The sequence below is a fragment of the Numenius arquata genome, chromosome 4, assembly GCF_964106895.1.
Source record: "Numenius arquata chromosome 4, bNumArq3.hap1.1, whole genome shotgun sequence".
NCBI classification, from domain to species: domain Eukaryota; kingdom Metazoa; phylum Chordata; class Aves; order Charadriiformes; family Scolopacidae; genus Numenius; species Numenius arquata.
In genome coordinates, this window is record NC_133579.1 from 73,118,069 (window position 1) to 73,139,326 (window position 21,258).

General features: G+C 38.7%; 1 protein-coding gene across 1 annotated transcript in view; it reads left to right on the forward strand.

The window, feature by feature from the left end:
• Positions 1–200: 200 nt before the first annotated feature.
• The window catches only part of STK17A (serine/threonine kinase 17a), a 28,352-nt gene continuing 7,294 nt past the window's right edge, over positions 201–21,258 (forward strand). Inside the window, exons 1-3 of the mRNA XM_074146509.1 lie at positions 201–379; positions 8,471–8,683; positions 16,483–16,627. Of these exons, the coding sequence (XP_074002610.1) occupies positions 201–379; positions 8,471–8,683; positions 16,483–16,627 (537 nt within the window). The remainder of the gene's footprint in view (positions 380–8,470; positions 8,684–16,482; positions 16,628–21,258) is intronic.

The window sequence follows — 21,258 nt, forward strand, 5'->3', positions numbered from 1 at the left end:
TCCCCTCGGCCCGGCGCGTGCTGCCCGCCGCCCTCCTCCAGCAGCGGCAGCGGCTTCACCCCCGGCAGCCGTGAGGGGAGCCCGGCCCGGCGCAGGGGAGGACGGAGACGGGAAAGAGAAGGAGAAGAAGGGGAAGGAAGAAAGAAAGGCAGGGAGGCAGGCAGGCGTCCCCCGCCTTGCTGAGGGAGAAGCCTCGCGCCATGAGCCCCGAGGAGAAGCCGCCACCCAGCCGCTCCCGCGGTGACCTGCCACCGCCACCTCAGCCCGCTCCCGGCCGAGGCCGGCGGCGAGGCGGCTTCCTGACGGAGATCCGCACGCCCATCCGCACCGAGCCCTTCCAGGAGCGGTACAGCCTCAGCCCCGGCAGGGAGCTCGGCAGGTGAGCCAGGGCGGGGTCCCCGCAGCGCGCCCGCGGAGGAGGCAGGGGCTGTCCCCTTGTTGTCCCCCGCCGCCGCTCGGCTGCCGATGGGGGGGAGGAGGGGGGGGGGGGGGGGGGCGGGAAGCAGGGGGCGAAGTCGGTGCCTTCCCTCCGCTCGGCCCTTCCTCCCCCGCCGCGGTGAGCTGCTTTCACCTGCTGCCCCGTTTGGGACAGGACGGGATGAGAACGGGAGTTTGGGGGGGGGGGGGGGGAGGGCGAGGCGAGGGGTCCATATCGCTGCCCTGCCAGGGTTAGAGCCGCCTCTAGCGGCATCCTTTGGTGGCATCGCCCGGGACTCCTCGGCCGTGGCCGTGGCGCTGGGCGGGCAGAGTTTGGCTTGGCTGGAAGGGGGGCTGTCGGCCCAGCTGTGCCCCAGCTGCTGGGTGTCCCTTCTGCTGGGTGTCCTTCAGCCTCGTTGAGCCGGCTGGGAAGACACTGTGCTCTTCTCCGGGAGCAGGTGTGGAGTAGAGAGCATTGCTCTAGTTTTCCATTGGAGACGGAAACCTGCCCGCTGTTGCTTTGGGGTGTTTTTTTTTTTTCTTGAGCCTTGTAAGCTGTGACATGGGGAAAAGCAAGTCTAGAGGAGGCTAATTTGTGGTAGCATATGCTTGAGAACAGTCTAATGGTGGAACTTGTCGAAGCTGGTTAAAAAAACTTGGGTTTGAAAGTGACTCCCCACTTAAGGTTTAATCAATGTGTAATTTCAACACCTGATGGATAGCAAGCAAGGTTTGAGGCAGAAAGTCTCGTTAAAAGGTTATTGTGTCTCTGTAACTATATATATATGGAATTTCAGCACTGCTAAACCAATATTTTTGTTTGAAATTGTCACTTATTAAAAGAATGACAGTATTCTGACTCACAATCACATGTGCTTTATCTAAAGAGTATATAAGAAGAATAGATGAAATACTGTAGGATATGTAGCAAGATACGTTCCTTAATGTAGGTTCTTCTGCAAGTTATGCTACCTCTGTAGCTCAGTTTATACAGCAGCAAAAACAACCCCTTCGGAGCTAAAGAGGAGTTTCAAAGCCCATGTAGCTGCTCTTAAGTACCTCTAACAAATTTTCGGGTTGGCTTAGGTGTCAGCTTAATGCTCACTTACTCTGTTGTACTAATAGAATAATACCTGTTTAAACACAGTGGCCTAAAGCGTTTGCATGGCAAGCAGGTGGGAGAAACATCCCACAAAGTGAGAAAGGTTTTGGTTTTTTTTTTAGGATGATGTGACCGCAATTTCCAGGGCTTGGAAACTGAAGCTGGCTAAATGCAGGCTGCAAACCAGCCTAAATTGTAAGCAACAGTCAAGAAGGCAAAGTAACTCAAGATGTCCTGGTGTCACTATTGCTTGGGGTGTTTTTTTTATTTAAAGATCAGATGACTTTTCAGAAAATATTTGAGAGCTCTGCAGTGGAGTGAGAGCTTCTGTTAGAGCTGGATCGCATTCATTGGCCTAGTCAGAAAATAAGACTAGATGAATCTTCCTTCTGGCACACAAAAGTACAGCTGAAATGATTAGCTTTGCACTACGAACAAGAACTAAGTACTTCAGCAAATCTTAGTCTGCAGTTTAAACAAGTAAATCTCAGCATGGCTTTTTGTGTGCGGTCGTTTTTGACCAGAACTACATTTAAAGATGACCTTTGCATGAAGGTTGTGATTTTGCACCTGTAGTTAGGTTAAAATGAGTTAAGTGACTGTGTTTGTCTTGTTTTTGTGCAACAGTTGCACATATTTTGGTTTGGACTACCTTTTTCTCTCCTCAACTTGACAAGTGTTTTCACTATATTCTCTCATAGAATATAGAAATCTATATGTTTGAATGTATGTGCTAACATTTTTTTAGTCAACAATTTTGAGTGCTTACTTTTTTATTACATTTTGATTCAAAAAAAAAAAGTGGATACTTCAGCTCAAGTACTCCCATTAAAAGTAATTCTGTGCTACCTCATTTTGGCAAAGCATAGGTGGCAAATGGCAAGTTTCTCTGCTACTTGTCTCTGTCATTTTATTGATAATATATGCTTAGCAGAAATTGTTTCGCTTTTATCTGTTCATACAGCACATAAGTCTCTACTTATGGGTAGAGTTTATCTTTACAAAGGACTTGGACAAATTAACACCCGGGCATGACAGGTATTTTTTTCTCAGGTGAAAAGCAGTCCTTGTGCACGCAACGTAGTCTCTTTTAATTCTAATTTGGTAGCTGAATTTGCTCATGAAAAATGTTCATACACTCTGTATTTGTCTGTCCCACTTCCCAGAATTAGGGAAACAATTTAAAAACTAAACTTTAGATAGAGATTCTGAGAATAACAGTGCTTGTATAAATTGAGTTTAAAACTGACAGCAGGGAGAGAAAAGCAAGTGGATTTAGCACTGAGAACAAGGCTGCTGCGTGAACTCAGGAGGTTTGTGTGCTCTTTGGCCTCTGATCCAGTCAGTCAGTCAACACATGTATGTTGAACTCACCATGGCATCTGGGGCCTCTGTTTCCTTGTCACCTACGTGTGGAGAAGGTGGGACGAGGGGGAACATGGCGGGGGGGGGGGAACGCTGAGATGTTGTAGTTCTAGCAATGCAGGGAAGGGAGGTGCTGGGGCTGCTGGCCCCTGATGGTGTGTTAGAGGTGACAGTCCTGGGGAAATACTGCTGGAAGTCGTAGATGAGCCTGGGAGGAACCTGGTCACAATGTCACCGGAGGGATTTGGGTGCAAAGCTATAAGAGATCAAGCTTCGTTAGCCCTGCTCTTGGGGAAAGAACTGCTTGGAGAATGCTGAGCTTATGTGCTTCAAAAGGTTGCTGCAAGTCTATTGAAATACAGCTGCTGGGAAGAACAGGTTAATTTAGGAAAAATACCAGAAACTTGATAATAACAGCTTCTCTGGAAAGGAAATTAAGTTTCAGATAATATGAGAATGGCAGATTTTTTTAATGAAATGTTTTAATAAATGAAATTTTGGGCTAGTCTTCAAAGCCTTATTAATTTTACTTTCCCAAAATCAGAATATTATCACACAAATCTTCATCTGCATACTGTTTAAAATAAAACTTACCTCAGAGAGAGGTTCTAAGGATGCCACTTCTCGTCGGCTCACTCAGACTTCAGTGGTTTCAGATGGTGCAAGCTTGAGTTAGGTCAGTTTGAAATAGTGTAACCTTTGCAGAGAACAAGGTACCGATTGCTTAACTCTTGTTCCCCTTACCATCTGTGCTGAAGCCGTAATTGTACTGTAAAATAGGGAACAATGTATTTTTGTATTAGCTAGAGCTTCTTTAAAAAGTCTAGTATAATTGTACTTAGTTGCTTTGCTCTTTTTTCTCAACAAAAAACTCCTAATTGCACCTGAAGTATTTTTAGACTTATAGTTAATTCTTTGGCTTATTGATGAAATATTGCATTTTATTATTTTTTTTAACGTAAAACAAGCTGTGCACATATTGGAAGTTATTATTTGTGGACAGAAAATAGTACTTCTGTTTCTAGAGCTGCGTTGTAGGAAGGCATAAATGACTGTCCTTGCTTTCTTCTCGCTGGAAGGTAACAATCACCTTAAATTGTTGATCTAAAACAAGCAGTCTTCTGCTAGCAAAATGTATGCATTGGATACATGTAAATATATGTCTAGTGCAATTCAGTGGATTCTCCTCATTCCCAGTTTTTTGCTTAAGCAGACAAGGTCATTCTCCACTCAGAGCTAAAAATAACAAGCATTTTAATCATCTAAGGAGACTGAACAGAATAATACGGAAATATTTTTGTTTCTGACTTGTGACCTTACTGTAGTTTCATATGCAGATAACCCATGTCTTGATTTAGTTTTTTTTCCACAAACTCTGGCATGAACTTGCTTATTTCTCAGGTAGCTTTCAGTAACATGCGTCTTAGTGGTACAGTTTTGTGCATCGGTAAGAATGTATGCGCTACCACGATCCTGTCCTCAGCTGCTCTCTGCAGTAGCACAGCTTGGGTGAAACAATTGTAGAACTAAATGAAAGTGGAAAAGAGGTGAAAATGAAGAGTTGCAAGTAGTTGGTTCTACCACGCGAGAATAAATTTATGTGAGTCAATTATTCACGAACATCCATTCCAGAAATGGAAACACTATCCCTTGTGGTTTGGAAAATAAAAATTGTAGCGGGAAAAAAAAAAACATATCTTAGAAAAAATGTTTGATACGAGTTATGTAATAAATTGCACGTAGTTTTGTGGATCTCAGAAAAGTTTTCTGAACTTCATAAAAAGTAAATATCTTCACAAGAATTGCTGATATTCCTCCATTTGTCACAGTGAGTGTTTTTTAGGTCACTTTAAAAATAATCATTGAAGTAAGGTTAGTCCTCTGTTCTTCTGAGCCTATGACAACCAAAATGAACTGGTGCGACATAAATGTTCTTGCTTCTCTGATCTGACATTTGATTTGTGATTTGGGGCTTTTCCTTTAAGCCATAATATATGCCAGATGAAACAATGCTAATTCTGTTGGCAATCTGAAAAGATGACATTAAGCTTCTTTGTAATCAGATACGATTTATCTTAAATCATAATTCTTGAATGAGACTCCGGTGAGAACTAAGAACTACTTCTAGTTTCCTATTCATGTCTTCCTTGTAGTGACAGGACAAGGGGTAATGGTTTTAAATTGGAAGAGGGGAGATTTAGATTAGATATTAGGAAGAAATTCTTTCCTGTGAGGGTGGTGAGGCACTGGAACAGGTTGCCCAGAGAAGCTGTGGATGCCCCATCCCTGGAGGGGTTCAAGGCCAGGCTGGATGGGGCTTTGAGCAACCTGGTCTGGTGGGAGGTGTCCCTGCCCATGGCAGGGGGGTTGGAACTGGATGATCTTTAAGGTCCCTTCCAACTCTAACCATTCTGTGGTTCTATGATTCAAAGTGTTCTGGTTTGTGTTTGGGTGACTGCTCATCAGTTTTTAACTTTGGAAATACACATAAAGTATTTCCTCTCAAAATTGTTCTTCCTTCATTAGTGTTCTCCCTGCTACCTCTTCTCAATACAGCTAAGCTAGTGATGCTCTGTTATAATACTGTTTTCACTCTTTAATAGATATTTCTTTTTAATAAGGAGTTCTGAAAAGCAGGATTTTAAGAAAAGCAAAGGTGGTGTGTATGCAACGTGTACTTTATATCTGTCTTATCTACTGCTCTGTCTCTACCAAAAAGAAAGTCTTTACAAATTTATCTCTTGGTTTAACCATCCAGTGGATGGTATCTTTGGATCCTAGCTCTGAAATTTGTCTCAGATGTGAATCTAGATTGCTGCACTGTAATTAGTTCTATTAGTTATAAACATCAGGTTTGTCGAGTTTGATCTTTTTTGGGGATTGTATTTAGAAAAGATGAGTTCCACAGGCAGTAGTTATAATAGCTCTAATTATAGGTATAACCATAAAGAATCTGGGCAGGATTCTTGGTCTTAAACAACTAAGAATTAGTATTTGTCAGCTGGCTGAACTCCCGTGTAACCTGTCCTTTTAATTACGTCACCTATCAGGCTTCTGGCCAGCTCAGCTAAACAGAACATGTGTGGCCACACACAGTGGTGGCTCTTGCTGCCCTGTGAATACTGTTGTATTTCCATAGTGACTAATGTGTGATGAATCGCCAACATTGGTACTCATTAGGCTAATTAACTTGCTTCCAGATAGATTTTGTATGTAATGCAAAACAATGATGTGCTTCTCGAAAGCTGTATTATAGAGATTTCAAACTTTTCTAAACTACTTTGTCTAGCTTCTTCACCAGTGCTAGAATTAAAAGCTTTTGACTCTGTGCTAAAGTGACATTCAACCGGAAGGAAACTGTGCATTCAGAGACTGCTTAAGAAAAATAGAGAAGGCTGAACCCAGGGGTCTAGGTTTTTGGTATAAAGGCTTAGTATCTACCAGGTATTAAAATAACTTGCTGTTAAAGGGTTTGTCTGTTAGTCTCTCAATTTATTTTTATCTCTTTTTTTTCTTATTAGCATAGTTGCTAGGGGTTTTTTTTTCTGTGCTGTTTTTGGTGTTGATGCTAAAAATTTAATGCAAGGATTTTAACACTTTTGATAAATGCGTAGCTTTGTATTGTACATGAAACATGCAGCTGCATGTCTTCACTGAGAGTAACTTGAAATCCTTTTCACTGGCTCCATAAGGAAGGTTGCTCTGCCATAGTTAGGATTGCACCTAGCCGGTTGTTAGCCTTCAGGTGTCTGCTCCTCCTGTGGTGTTCTGTGGTAACTCTGTATTGATTAACACGTTTTTATAGTGATCTTTTGACCGCGCTTTCCTAGAGCTCTAAAATCTTATAATATTATTTTCATGCACTTGCAAAGCTATAATATTGTCTTAATGTATATATTATTAAAAACTTTCTCCCAAAAAACTGGGTTTGAGACATTGAAAGTATATTCTTGCTCTTTGCTTGCCTTCACAGACATCCGGGCTGTGCTCTGATCTAGTCTTAATGCCTATTGTGCTGTAGATAACGTGCTCTTATGCAAAATATTATTCCTAGAGGAATAACTGTGGCTGAATCAGCGGTTACAAGGCAGATTATTTTAGCGAGATTGCCTAGCAAATACCCACTTTGTGGGATCTTATTTGACTTAATTCATTTAGATTGGGTAATTTTGAAACAAATGCCTATAATAAGTAAGCTGACCACGACTTTTTAGCCGTTACATTTCATGGATAGCAGTCTGCTAATAGGTTAGGAGCTGTGAGAGTGAAAACTTCGACATGAGCTGAATTAGTTAAATCTCTGACCTGCAGCTTGGAGATAGGAGAGGTAAAAAGCCCATGTAATTGTATTCCAAACCAGATGAGGACTTCTATTTGGTTTCGGCAACCCTACTATCAGTTAAAGAACTAGAATAAAGACCTCCAAGCTATTCCTGCAGCTTTATAAGAAAATTTTCACATATAAATAAAAAAGATAGTTTTGATGAACGTTCTACCTGTATGGTAAGAACTACAAGAAGAGCGCTGTACTTCAAAGTATGAGAATTCATCATTGCATTAGATGACAGTTATTAATTAATAGACCTTTTCAGTCTAAAAATCCATGTTGTATGAATGGAACAGAGTGGAGCAGGTGGTGTGGGAGTGCAAGGAAGTTTAGATTGGACACTTAAGTCCAGAACGCTGTGGAGGAAGTCTTCTGACGTTAAGTGCTGCAGTGTGGTTTTAGCGAGCCTGCCGGCTTGGTGTAACTCATCGGTTGTGTGTTTTGTCAGAAATGGCTTGGTGTAACTCATCGGTTGTGTGTTTTGTCAGAAATGATGCTCATTAATGTGGGTTGAGTGCTGTGCTCAGTTCTGCTCAGCGTGGGTTTGTATTCACATTATCATTGTCACAAAAATTTTGTTAGGAAACTTTGCTGGTCAAGCTGCTTATTTTCAATTGTCTGTTTCTTACTTATACAGTGAGATTAAGAATAAGGGATTTTGAGAACTCTTAAACAGTCAAAAAACTCCAGCTGTTATCATTTGAGACATGTTGAAAGTACCAAGTGCCATCCTTGATGATGTAGAGCAGAGCCTGGATATTACATGGCAAATAGAGCAGGATTTTGAGCAGTTATTTAATAAGAGTGCTGGTTGCTGTCGCCTTGAATATGGTGGCATACTATAGAAAACAGTAACTGGGCAATTACTGAGGTTATTGTAACATAGTCACAGAAAGCACAAATAGCCTCTTTGTACACTTTGGTTTCTGCCAACTTTTTTAATGAAAGGTTTGAAGATACCTTAATCTAGCAAACTGTGACAGCTTGTTTATTCTGTGTTTTTGAAATCCATGTTCCTTGAATCAATAGGTTTAAGTCCTTACTTTTAATGGAGGGTTAAATTACATTCTGGCTTGTGATGTTCCTAACTTAAGAGTAGGGATTATCACTCAGCAAGACATCTTTCTAAATTTGATATATTTTAAACGTATTCATTAATAGTGATTTAGTTTAACTTTCCTGTAATGTTAATTTGTAAGGGCCATACTAATTTGTCACTAAAGGCTTAATTTTGATTTAAAATTCTTCTTTCATTTCAGAGGGAAATTTGCAGTGGTGAAGAAGTGTATCCAGAAAGACACTGAAAGAGAGTTTGCAGCAAAATTCATGAGAAAAAGAAGAAAGGGCCAAGACTGTCGGATGGAAATAATCCATGAAATTGCAGTCCTTGAGCTGGCACAATGCAATCTTTGGGTCATTAACTTGCATGAAGTTTATGAAACTGCAACAGAGATGATTTTAGTCCTGGAATAGTAAGTACTTGTCATAATTCCTGACTAACCTTCTGCTGTGTTTGCTTAAAACAAATAATGTAAAAATACTGTGTGTCAGTATGTATAATGTAGAAAGGTTTTACTGCTTGCCTTTTAACACTTGCTTGAGTTCAAAAAATTGCTAAGAAAATCAGTATTACAAGAACTGATGTGCAGTCTTGTAACTACTGCAGGTAATAATAAATTTTTCCAATTATGTAGTATCTTTCAAAGCTGAACTGTAATTTATGTAGTTAAAGTCTTTAGTGAAATATGAACTGTCTACACTCCCTGCGCGTAAAAGAGAAAGAGGACAGAAGCAATGAGTATCTGTTCAAAACCTGAAGTTTATTTTGTTGACAGGGTGAAATCTGGGGGGTTTTACCAGTTATGAAAAAGGTATTGAAAGCAATATCATTGTTAAAAAGAAACTATAAAAACCCCTATGATCTACAATGAAAAGCTTTCTAAATCATTATCTTTTGGGAGAAGAACAAGTAGGAGGATTCAGACCTACGATAGTTTCTTTTAAATGACGTTTAACTTGTGACTACGTTTGTCCGTCCCACCTTGAGTTTGCCCAGATGGGAGTTTCTGCAGCTGTTGGGATTGTTCATCTAATACTCCAGTGGCTTAGATACTTGATGTCTAGGTTCCAAGAGGCAGCCAAATGCTTGTTGCTGTTGAATTCTGTGAGGATCCTATTCAAGCTCTATGGATTTTAAACAATTAGGAGAGAATAGTGAGGCTCGATAGTTCTGAAGTGACTTAACCTGTTTGCTAAGGTAAGTGTGGTTTGTACAGTTCTTTTTTCTTGATAACAAAAATGAATGGTGAGAAAATTTGTGTCCCAACCTGATCTTGTTTAGAAGTCAAAAGAAACTGTATCTTTAAAGTTCAATGAAATACCATGAGACTGCTAAGGCAAACTTCCTTCTAGAATATATTTTTTCAACTCCATTGTGCCCTTACAGAATTTGTGATTTATGAATATTCAGGTACCGGTTATAATGCAAAGGTGTGAGAGAACTTCTAGAGTTTTAACTGCTGTTACTGAAGACTCATAAATACATGCTTTAAACACTAGCAGCACAGATCTAACTAGAATACAGTTTAAATTTCTGCATCCTGTAGGGATGTAACATGAACGAGAGAATCCAAAGCTTGATATGAGCAATGGGCTTTGTGGTAATTTCAGTATAAAATTGCTAGGTTTCTTTTAGAACTCAATTCTTGTACAACTGCAAAACATTTTTAATTCAAAATATTAACTGGGTTGTTCAGTACTCACCAGGTTGTTCAGTAATTAGCAACAGTATTGTTTTTATATGCATCAAACAGTCATACCTTGTTTCAGATAAATAGCTGTGTGTTAGAGTTGTAAATTACAAAAACAGTCTTTCCCTGACTTCAGCAAATATGTCTGGATGCTTCTTTAATGTCAGCATGTTCCAGAGACATGTTGCAACAAAACAGGTATGAATGTTAGTAAATTTCTGACATTCTGTATGCGGAGGATTAAAGAACATATCTTAACTGCAAGCTTCTCAAGGGCATTTCAGTCTCTATTAAGCTTGACGGTCTGTGTGGCAGATCTTTATCTTGGGAAGGAGAAAAACAAATACTTAATTGCTGGCCACCGACTTTATCTGCTAAGGTTTTAAAATTTCTTGTCTTGATGGTGAACCTGTTGGGGAGGGCCACGACAACTAGCGCTTTGCCTTCGTGAAGAAAAATACTGATGCTACGTGGAGGGTTGTCTTTCAAGCAGTATCAATTTTTGACAGAAAAACTTAAAATTGGTCGCTAACTGTTAATATTAATTTCTGAGCAATGTGAAGCAATGAGGCATTACAGTGTTGGCTTCTGCTGTAGGATAGCAAATTGGTGGCTGCCTGTATCCACCCTGACAACAGTCTCTGACTTCTGTTTGTTGGCCCAAGACCTTAAACAGAGGATATAAGTAGGAATTGAAGGGGTAAGTAAATCTGTAGGGGTAGTTTGTAAAGCCTGGAATTAATCTGTAGGTCAGTTGGTGTGTGTCAGTAAATATGGAATGAATGAAAAATAATTGGACTTCCGCTGAAAAAAGTAGAGGTGTAGTCTGGGAAACCCGACACATCAGATGGAAGAGGGGAAAAAAACCAAACAATTTCGATAACTTTTGGGCTATTTATTTGTATGCAACCTACCTGGCTTTTTCTAGTTTCTTTGGAAAAAACAAGCAGCAGAGCTTCTGATGCTTAAGAACTGGTGTTTTGTAAGCGTTCATCACCATATGTTTACACATCTTATGGAAGGGATAGATGATATTAGTGGGTCATTTGTGGGTGAATATTAAAGAAAACTGTATGTGTAACTTCAAAATCTAAGACATTAAGTATTTTTCTGTGAAGAGCTTCTGAACTGAGTAATTACCTACCAGAGTTGTGTAGATACAGTAAACGTCTGCTTACTTTAAAAAAGAAAAATGTTGTCTTTATCATCTTGAAGACATGGTCAGGGATTATTTGATATGCTGGATGGAGTGCTTTCTTTCACCTACAGTTATTTGGACCTGGATAATGTTACTACTTGTATTGTCTTGGGTGTTACTTATTGTCCTACTTACTGGAGGCGTGACTGGTTAAAGTAGGAGTCTGCTGGTGGGAAATGATTCATTTGCCATGGGATTCAACAGATAGAACTTGAAGCAAAACCACTGTAATTGTTAATTGCTCCAATAGACAAGATGCAAACATTGGAGCCGCACAGTTATTTCCAATGTTGTTCTAGATAGTCTCAAATCAAGACTGGAGCTCTTTAAAAAGTTTTAGGAGAAAACTAACACCGTGTGAAAGGCTTCCTTTTGTTTGCATTTCATTCAGTTCTTGGGCTACCTGCTTGGATGCATTTGTTTGAGAACCTAGAACTTAAAAGTATCTACACCTTAATGCATTCGGATACTTCCTTTCCCATATGTCCTCTCATCAGATACGGATTTACAATTTTCTCAGTCTTTGAGGACTTTGGTATGTTACGGTAGCCTTATACTGGAAAAATTCTCAGTAAATTTGCTTGCTTACAATCTAATGGTATGCCCAGCCAAGGAAAGGGGGTTATGGCTGTCAGCAGTAGTGAACACAAACCTTTGCTGATAGTGTTACAGAATCACAGAATGATATGGGGTTGGAAGGGGCCTCTGGAGATCATCTAGTCCAACCCCCTGCCAAAGCAGGTCCACCCAGAGCAGGTCGCACAGGAACGTGTCCAGGCGGGTTTGGAATGTCTCCAGAGAAGGAGACTCCACCACCTCTCTGGGCAGCCTCTTCCAGGGCTCTGCCACCCTCAAAGTGAAGAAGTTCCTCCTCATGTTTTCACTGAATTTCACTGAATTTTTGGAGTTGGAAGGGACCATAAAGATCATCTAGTCCAACTCCCCTGCCGAAGCAGGATTGCCCAGAGCATGTTAGAGCATGTTACTCAGGACTGCATCCAGGCGGGTCTTGAAAATCTCCAAAGAAGGGGACTCCACAAGTTCCCTGGGCAGCCTCTTCCAGGGCTCTGGCACCCTTACCGTGAAGTTTTTTCTCATATTTGAGTGGAACCTCCTATGTTCCAACTTGTGCCCAATCACCTTGGTGTGATCTTCTTGTAATATAAGCTGTGTGCAGAAAGTAGATGACTTTCCATTTATCTTCCAAAGACAACCCTTTCAAGAAAGCTTTTGACCGAGCATAGGATTCAGGAAGTAATATTTTTTTTTCCCCTTGCAGTCTGTATACGGTCTAACTCAGCACTTTAAGTTTTTTCTTGGAACTTGTTATCTATTTGCCTGTACTCTGAGGGTTTGTACTTCTGAGTCTTTCAGAAGATTATCTTAATGTCTGGCCCATTAAAGCTGGGGGAATGTTTAATTTTTTTTCAGATGCACTGAAATAGGTTTGTTCAGTCTTTTTCTAATGATATGCTAAATGACTGTGGTGGTGTATTGTAAGTGCACTTGAATGAAGTAGGATGCTGAATTCCGTACAGTGCATTGTTAAGATATGTTTGAAGGAAGATAAGCAGTCTCCATCGGCCCTAAAGTCAACATAATTGTAACCAAGATTAATGCTCGAGACTTCCAACTGACTTTTAGCTTGTTTAAGCTGATAAGCGGTAATAAAATGTTAGCTTGCTTTTCATTGAAGGGCTGTTGGATTTCACTTGAAACTATAGAGAAATTAATAGCACAACAGTACTTTGAGAAACAAATTAAAATAGCTAAAGAATTCTGGTTCCTGTAGCTTTTAAGTTTGGAAAGAATTCATGTCTCACATTTTTTTCATATACCTAGCTAAGGGAGTGTGTTCTAAAGAAATAATGCATTCTAAGTGTCACTGGATTTCAAAGCACTGTGCTCTTAAGTATTTCCTTCTCCATTTTTTTTATATTAAGATGACTTGTTTTCCTAAAGACTGACTTGTCCTAAGGACAATTCTTTGCTTTTATCCCCTAGGCAGATTTTCTGTGGAGGTGGGTGGGGGTGCCCAGCGGTTTGCAGAATTGTTACTTCATAATGACCATCAGAAAAGCTATAGCTTAATGGAAGATGTGCTCTTAGAAGAAAAATGGGTAGATGTTACGAACACCAGAGAACTCCCAGTCTGCATGTATACAGAAATCATAGCAATGACATGCCTATAATACTTTCCTAGCAGGTATTTTAATCCCTTTTGTGTTTTGATTAAGTCTTTCGCCCCCCAGGCTCTAGCTAAGGAATACAAAATAGCTGAGTTGAAAGTATTGTGCGAGCAGCTTGGCAAAACTTGGCACGGATGTGCAGGAGAATCTTTTTTGGAGTTCATTTTTGAATTGTACTTTCAGCCACTTGTGACTGGGTTGGCTCACAGCTGGTTGACTGTTTCGCTTAAGGGAATCAATCCGCAGCAACAATACACAAAACAGTCTCGCAGCAACAAATTTCCCAATGTTCTTGTCAAGGGTCACTAGTTACTAGTGAACGTGGTAATTTTTTTGATAGAACGATTTGTCTGGAAAAAGTTGTTCTATCTGCATCCTAAATAGCAAAGTTGATTAAAAAAAAAAATGAAACCTTGCATGCAAAACCACCTTTCTATGTGAAATTTTTTGTGAAGCTAAGTGTATTTGTCTATGGTATTTGGGAATGGCCATGTTTTGTATAACATGAAGTGAGTGTCTATGTGTAAGGGCTGTATTTGCTTGTCTCACTCTAAAAAATACTGATAAACCTAGACATCCTTAGAGGTACTGGAAGTTACTTAAATATCTTTTAAAAAAGAAGAGTTTTCTTGGTCCAGTAGTTTCTCCTGTCATATAGGACAAGAGGAAATGGCCTCAAGTGGTGCCAAGGGAGGTTCAGATTGGAGATTAGGAGAATTTTTTACATGGAAAGGGTTCTTAAGCCTTGGAATGGGCTGCCCAGGGAAGGGGTTGAGGCCCCATCCCTGGAGGGATTTAAAAGCCGGGTTGCCATAGTGCTTAGAGACATGGTTTAGTGATGGTTTTTATCAGAGTTAGGTTGATGGTTGGACTAGATGATCTTAAAGGTCCCTTCCAACCCAGACAATTCTATGATTCTATATGTTAGTGCAGTCTCTTGATTTCAGTATGGGACATTATATGCTTCAACTTTTATTGCCTTGACTTTTAACACATTTAATTTTAGCTTGGTGCCTTCTTCAGTGTTCATTTATGAGTGTAACTTAATTGTAACAGATGTCTACCAAGTAGACATGTAGCTAACAGGGCTTTATAAGGCTCCCCCTTTGTCCATTTTTTGGCCTGGCTCTATTGAAAAGAAAGTGTGATCCCTGGCTGACAACAGCAGTTTTGGGGTATAAATCAGATTTCACAGAATTAAATAGCAGAAGTCTTGTTTTGCTTATTTTAAGTGGCAGAGCTATACCACAAAATTCTAGGGTTGTTGCTGTAAAACACATCGTGTTAGTAATTTTGGTAGTAGATCTTATCACTATATGTGCATTATAATTAACTGCTAGAAGGAATTAAATCATTCTTCGTAGTAACATATGGCATGCAGTAGATGTTTTTCTATCCCTGTCTTGAAGGGATAGAAATTGCTGCTGCTTCTGCTTTTTGAAGGAATTTGTTTTAGAATATTAGAATACACTATCCCGTGTCCATCTGTTCAAAGTTGAAATATTACTGCCTCTTTCCAAATAAACGTGTGCTGAAGAAAGATGTGATAGTGTCAGGCGTATGCAATTTCTCTAGAGGAATTCAAGTGTTAATGCTCCTTTGAAAACTCATTTTATTCTTGAACTCCATCATCTTTGAGACAGGGTGAAGAAAAATAATTATTTAATGGACTTCTCTTTTTAAAAGAAAATCTTAGTTTAATAAATCAAATTGGTTTTGATTTATTAAAGAAAAAAATCTTTTTAAAAGTAAATCTTTTTAAAACAAAATCTTTTTATAATAGATCAAATTGTACTGCTGTACCAGTTAGCAAGCACATAGGATAGAAACATAAAACTCTTTAGAAAAAGTTAAGATGTAACCCCTTCTAAAATTCTTTTTTGCGTGTAAGACGATCTGTGGGGAGAATTTTAAATAATAGTAATGAGAATATCTGGGAAGGCAAAAAAATTTTTTATAAGCCATGAGGCATTTTAAGGTGCTAGGACTGTAGCAGCAAATTTAGTGTAGACAAAAAGAAAATTTGAGTGTATTTAAGTGTTCTTTTTCTGGGGGTACATAATCCAAATGCACCATATTTGTAGAGCTCTAATTTGCTGTTATGTCTTGGTTGAATGTGCCTCTCTGTCTTCTGGATTGCCTTGGTAATAAAATTTATTAGAAAAGAGCAGGCAAAGGCAGAATATGTGGCAATGCGTCAATAAAGGTTAACACTCGTACAAAGTCGGGTTTGGCATGCCACAGTTTGGGTAACTGGAGAAGATACTGTCCTCGGGGGTTTCACTGTCTCTCACCGAGGGCTGATGATAGAATTGCATGCGGAACAAAGTGTGTATGTGTTGATTTAATCTATAAGTTGCTAAGTAGTAATTCAACAATCCATAGGCAAAAGGGTTCCATTCTAACGTTCTTATGCCTGTTCTTGTTTTAAGATGGAGCCTCTGCTGCTCTTACTTTGACGCTATGTAGTTATGTTGTACATGTTGTAGTGGCATTTAGCCTCAAAATACTTTAAAAACAGTCATTCATCTGTAGTTCTTTTTATATTTTTTGTTATTTATTTTAACATATGCAAACAAAAGATAAGGAAGCAAGCTGAGAGCTAAGATTTCCAAGCCATTTAGAAACTTAATGCATTCCTGTGTATCAGAGACTTCACAAACAATTCAGTTATAAACTTTACTCTTTTTGAGTTATGTGCAAAGTGTTTTGAGGAGAATTGGAAGTGGGACTGGTTTTGCTTTGTGTTTACAAAGGCTTGCCTTGGCCAAATTTCCATGTAGTTTCTTAAGAATGGCAAAAGGCACACCTTTTATGTAAACACCGCCCTCAAACAAATGGGGCATTCATCTTAAGCATAGCCAGTAGTATTTCCAAAATAGTCCCAAAAGTTTCTGTAGTATTCATATTCTCTAACCTAAGTGACTAAGATCTTTGCTTCTCTCCAAGGCTGCCATATTGTCAAGAAGTCTTCCTAGGCTGTAAAAGCTTGTCAAATACTTAATAACTGAAAATATCGCTATTGGATGCTATTGCCTGCTGATCTTGCTTATGCTAAATAAAATAGTGCAAGTAGAACAAAATGGGGGCTATAACTTAGTCTTTGAAACAATAAAATTCATATTGTTCCTTAGTGCTGCTGGAGGTGAAATCTTTGACCAGTGTGTGGCTGAAAGGGAGGAAGCCTTCAAAGAAAAAGATGTTAAACGACTTATGAGGCAGATCTTAGAAGGAGTTTCATTCTTGCACAGAAACAATGTGGTTCATCTTGACTTAAAGGTAAGATTGCTGTATTTTTCTCATTAATTATCTACTGACTTTCTTATTGGGCATATGTTGTACTAATGCTAATTAGTAAATAACACAATTTTTATGTAGTTATTCCACGAATAATAAAATTCACCTCTGAGATGCAGTAGCCACCAGGGCTGCACACATTTTGGGGAGTTTCTATGATTATGTTAAATATAAACTTCATTTGATTAAGTGAAATATAATAAAGTCAAAAGTGGATTTGCGCTGCACTTTAAATTGTGAATGAGTATTTTGGGTAAGACCTGGCTCATTTTAAAGTGCAGTAAAGATGTATGGGTATTATATGGTCATCAAAAAATGTTAGTTTTTGTATTGGACTTGAGTTTTAATGAACAGAAGGATGGCGGAGACACTAGTAGTATAAAGTGTAATGCTTCAGAATGAAGTAACTGGACTGGTAAACAGTAAATGTTAAATGCATTTATAACACTTCAGTATTTTTTTAATTACTGTAAAACTTAATTTAAATGTTTGTTATTCACTGCCAGTTGTCTACCACCCTACTGTTATATCAATTACCATGATTTACTGGAGTAAATATTTTTCCTTACTGAAAAGTAGTTTTGACACAAAGAAAAGTACAGTTGCCATCATACAAAATCCAGAGTATCACTTATGGTTAAGGAAGGAGTTGTAACGGGGATCCAGAAAACTATCATCTCCCATTGGCAGCAAGCTGCAATAATTTTCTTTAGCTTCCATGCATACTCATATGGAAGATGCAATTTTATCTCATTTTGAGGTTGAACTACTTTATTATTACTAAGCAAGGCAGTATAAAAAGTATCTTGCATTAACATTTTCAAATTCTTTTTTACATGTCCAATTCCCATATTTGCTAAGCATGTAGTAAGCTGCTACATGCTGCTTCTGTTGCTGAGCGCCTCACTTCTACTGCCAAAATGCAATTAAGTATTACAAAGCTACCAGTAGATTCCAGTATCAAGCTGTACATGTTTAATATATAACCTAGCACATCCCGCACCATTTATCAGCTAAAGCAGATGATGAGTAATATTTGCACACAAATCTCTCACCTGCCTGGTTTTCCAACCATTTATTCAAATTATTTCTGGTATCCTCTAAAACTTTCTGTAGCCCGTTGATTTAGTCAATACACACAGAATATTAATAATTGTACTAAAGTAAATACTAAATAGTAAAAATTAGTAAAAATGCTAATAAATACTAAAAAATGGAAAATTTTTAGCAAGTGATGTGAGAGTAAGTGTTCACAAGGACTAAAAATGGGCAGTTAGAACTCCTTAAAGTTCCAGTAGGCTTACAGAACATACTCGGTGTCTCTACAGAGTTGGCCAAAAATACTTCCAGTTGAATTTCCTTGAAAAGTGTGTAAAAATTAAAACATGTCTGTGGTCAATATGTATCCAAACATGTTTGTAGTTAAAGCTGTGGTGTTCCTGAGCACTATCAGCTGGGTATCTGTAATTGGAAATGCTTTGTGCTTTATTTGACTACAGTACATTTCTTAATGGCAGAAGTAGACTGGGGTGTTGCTTACAGCTTGTGGATGGGTAGTTGATTCAAAGTTCAGAAAAAGTTTACTTAGAAACTCTTTCCAACTGATCAGAAAACTTACGTTATAAAATTGAGCATCTCCAGTTCTCAGTGACAGATCCAGCATTGCTTTGCTGGTGCTTAAAACTTAATTAGCAGAGCAAATCATCTGGTGTTTTGAGTTTAATATGTTTATACATTACTGCAGTGTGCACTGTGTTTTTGAAAAGTGGATCTTAAAAGGCGTCCTAGTTACAGTCTGATTACTTTCATGATATGTGAGACTATTGGCCTTATTTTGCAAAATAAGGTTTAGGGAACTCTTTGGAACATTGGCAAAGAAAAGTAATGGAAACTGTAGGTCTAAAAGCTATGACTTGTGAAGACTGATTGACCCACGTGCCTTGCAAGACTTTTTTAAAGAAGGCCCATTTTTGAAGGAACTCAAAAATTGAAGTTGGATGCTGGTTTTGGCTGTATGTTTATTAACCCACTGGCCTCAAACCATCTTCTATTGTATAGTATGGCTCATGCTGCTTTAGCTAGTGCTTACAGCACTATGGAATTTACTAAATACTTAGTTTTGTAGGGTGATGTTTGGAAGAGTGGTGCAAAGCATACTGCTGGTAAGCAATGTGTTTGCCAATATCAAAAAAGTTTCCAAATATTTGCTAAAATGTTTTCCTTGTGCTATTAGTTTCACGTTTGGGTCTCTAAAGTAGTTTCCCTTTCATTTGTCTGGTACAAATGCCTTTGGAAAGGTTCTTCCAATTTTCCTACGTTGCACCTTCAAAAAAAGAAGTCAGGCTCCATGCCTGGAAGAATTTAAGTCAAAATGGTTGTCAGTATGTGATTGTCAGCTAGTTGTAGTTTTGTATGACAAATCTAATCAAACAGATCTATGCCACTGACAGCTAACTTGCTTTAGCTTCTGTCTGCCCCCTTAATAGATGCAAGAGATTTTCTTGTGAGACTAAACACTGCAGGAAAATTAGGTGTTTTGATGTGGCCTAGCAGGGTTGCCACCTGCTCATTTCTTTTCCAAAAGCATGGTTCTCCTGGAAGATGGTTGAAAAATGGCTTGTTTTTAATAGCAAAATCCACTCATGTAATCCAGTCTTGACTTGGAGAAAGAGCAAATACAATGCTACTGTGTGCAAATTAAATATCACTCAACATTATTGTGTTGATGCTGTTTAATTTGCAGGGTGTGCATAGACTGTAGTCAGGAGTCTTTCATCTCCTCTTAATGGTGCATAAAAGCTGCAGAGGAAGGGAAGACTCCTTTCTCTACGTTTTTGCCGTTTGACTTGATCTTGAATTGGTATTTGGTAAAAACTTGGAAGTAGTTGGGAATGGAAGATAATTTTAAATTAATTTTAAAAGGTTGAGGAAGGACTAGCTGCCTCTTGTATGCAGTGGAGGTAGGTGAAGAGCCTTGCATAGGCCTGGGGTCTGGGCTATGCAAGTTATCTATTACACTGGTTATCCAACAGACAACTTCTTTCCCTGTTGTTTTCAAGATGTTGCATACAGCAAGGACAACTAGCAAAATCATTGTTTGAAATTGTTTGGGTTGTCATTTTACACTGATGTTCAGAAAGCAAACTAATGCAACTACAAAAGAAGTGGCCTGTTAAAAAAAAAAAACATTACAGATGAATTTTCTCAGCTGAGTTTTACAGGTGGAATGATTATTACACAGAAGTGTAGGTACTAATAGAAGCGTAGTATTCCTTGCTTAAAGAAACACCCAGGAAATAAAGAGTTAAAAATTTTTAAAAACCTATTTTTTTCAGGGCAAAAGAACAGTTTAATCTGGTGTTCAAACCTGTCCAGCAATTAGAGCAAAGCTGTTTCTTAATAGTCAGGTATAGAGTATCCAGCTTCTACAGAACCTATTTTGATTATAGCTTTATTTCTGAATTTCAGACTTGCATTGCTTATTTTGGGGAATTAAGTGTGATGCCAGTCTAATATGTGTACTCTTTCAGTGACTGTTGCACTTCTTCACTTGTACATGTGGACCAAAACAACCCAAACCCCAAGCAAATTCTGGTGTTACCTTTCAATTGCTTAAAGATAAAGGAGTCCTTTAAGTTTTTTAGGGCAGGCTGATCAGCCTTGTTTAATATCTTTACACACAATGTAGCTGAGGTATCCCAGGTAGTGTGTTTTTCCTGTTTCTGCCCGTTATTCCTTGGATAATTCCTGTATCATCTTCTAGGGATCTGATTTTTCTTTTTTACAGTGTCATAAAATTAAATAATTAATATTGCAGGTTAAGGTGAAGCATTGATTAGTTTAAAAATATTGCTTTTATTATGCATCCTTAGTCATATTTTTCTTGAAACCAATTAAAGATACAAGAAATACTAAGGCCGTAAGTTCATAGAAGCTTCTGGAATGATGGCAAATTTGCAATATGTGGATTTTGCCATTGTATAGTCAGTTGAGAAGATTCCAAAATCTGCTGGCAATTTAGGGTCGAAGGGTAGGTATCCCATTTCACTAAGTACACTTATTACAAACTAGTTGTGTGATTCACAGAATAAGTTTAATAAGTTTCTACAGCTTCTAGAGGAGAGCAGATCTTTGTATATATTGCCTTTACTTTGAGCCTTGCACTGAAGTTAATAGTGCCAAGAAAGCTGTGCTCTTTTTAGTCAAATTTAAGTGAAAAATGCAAGACTGATGAATATATGCGTTGACAAATTACGCTTTTCGCTGCTGTTACTCTGGCATGATGATACAGCTATACCCAAAGTCTCAGATTCCTGAAGTTTCTGATTGCTGACAGTACGCCTGGAAAAATGCAACTTTATTCTTGTTTTTATAATCATTTACAAAGGTACCCATTTCTGGCTGTGCTAATGTGACATTGCTCTAGACTCGTGGCCACATCATGTGGTTTCTGTGCACATACCAATCTTGTAGTAAAGTACAGCCATTCAGATGGTCCATTTAGGCAGGAATTTTTTTCTTTTTATGTTTTTGTTCAGTGCACAGCATAAGAGGATCGAAATTGGAATTTTTAAGCCTTACTGCACTAGAGGGGGAAGGTTTTAAATGTTTCC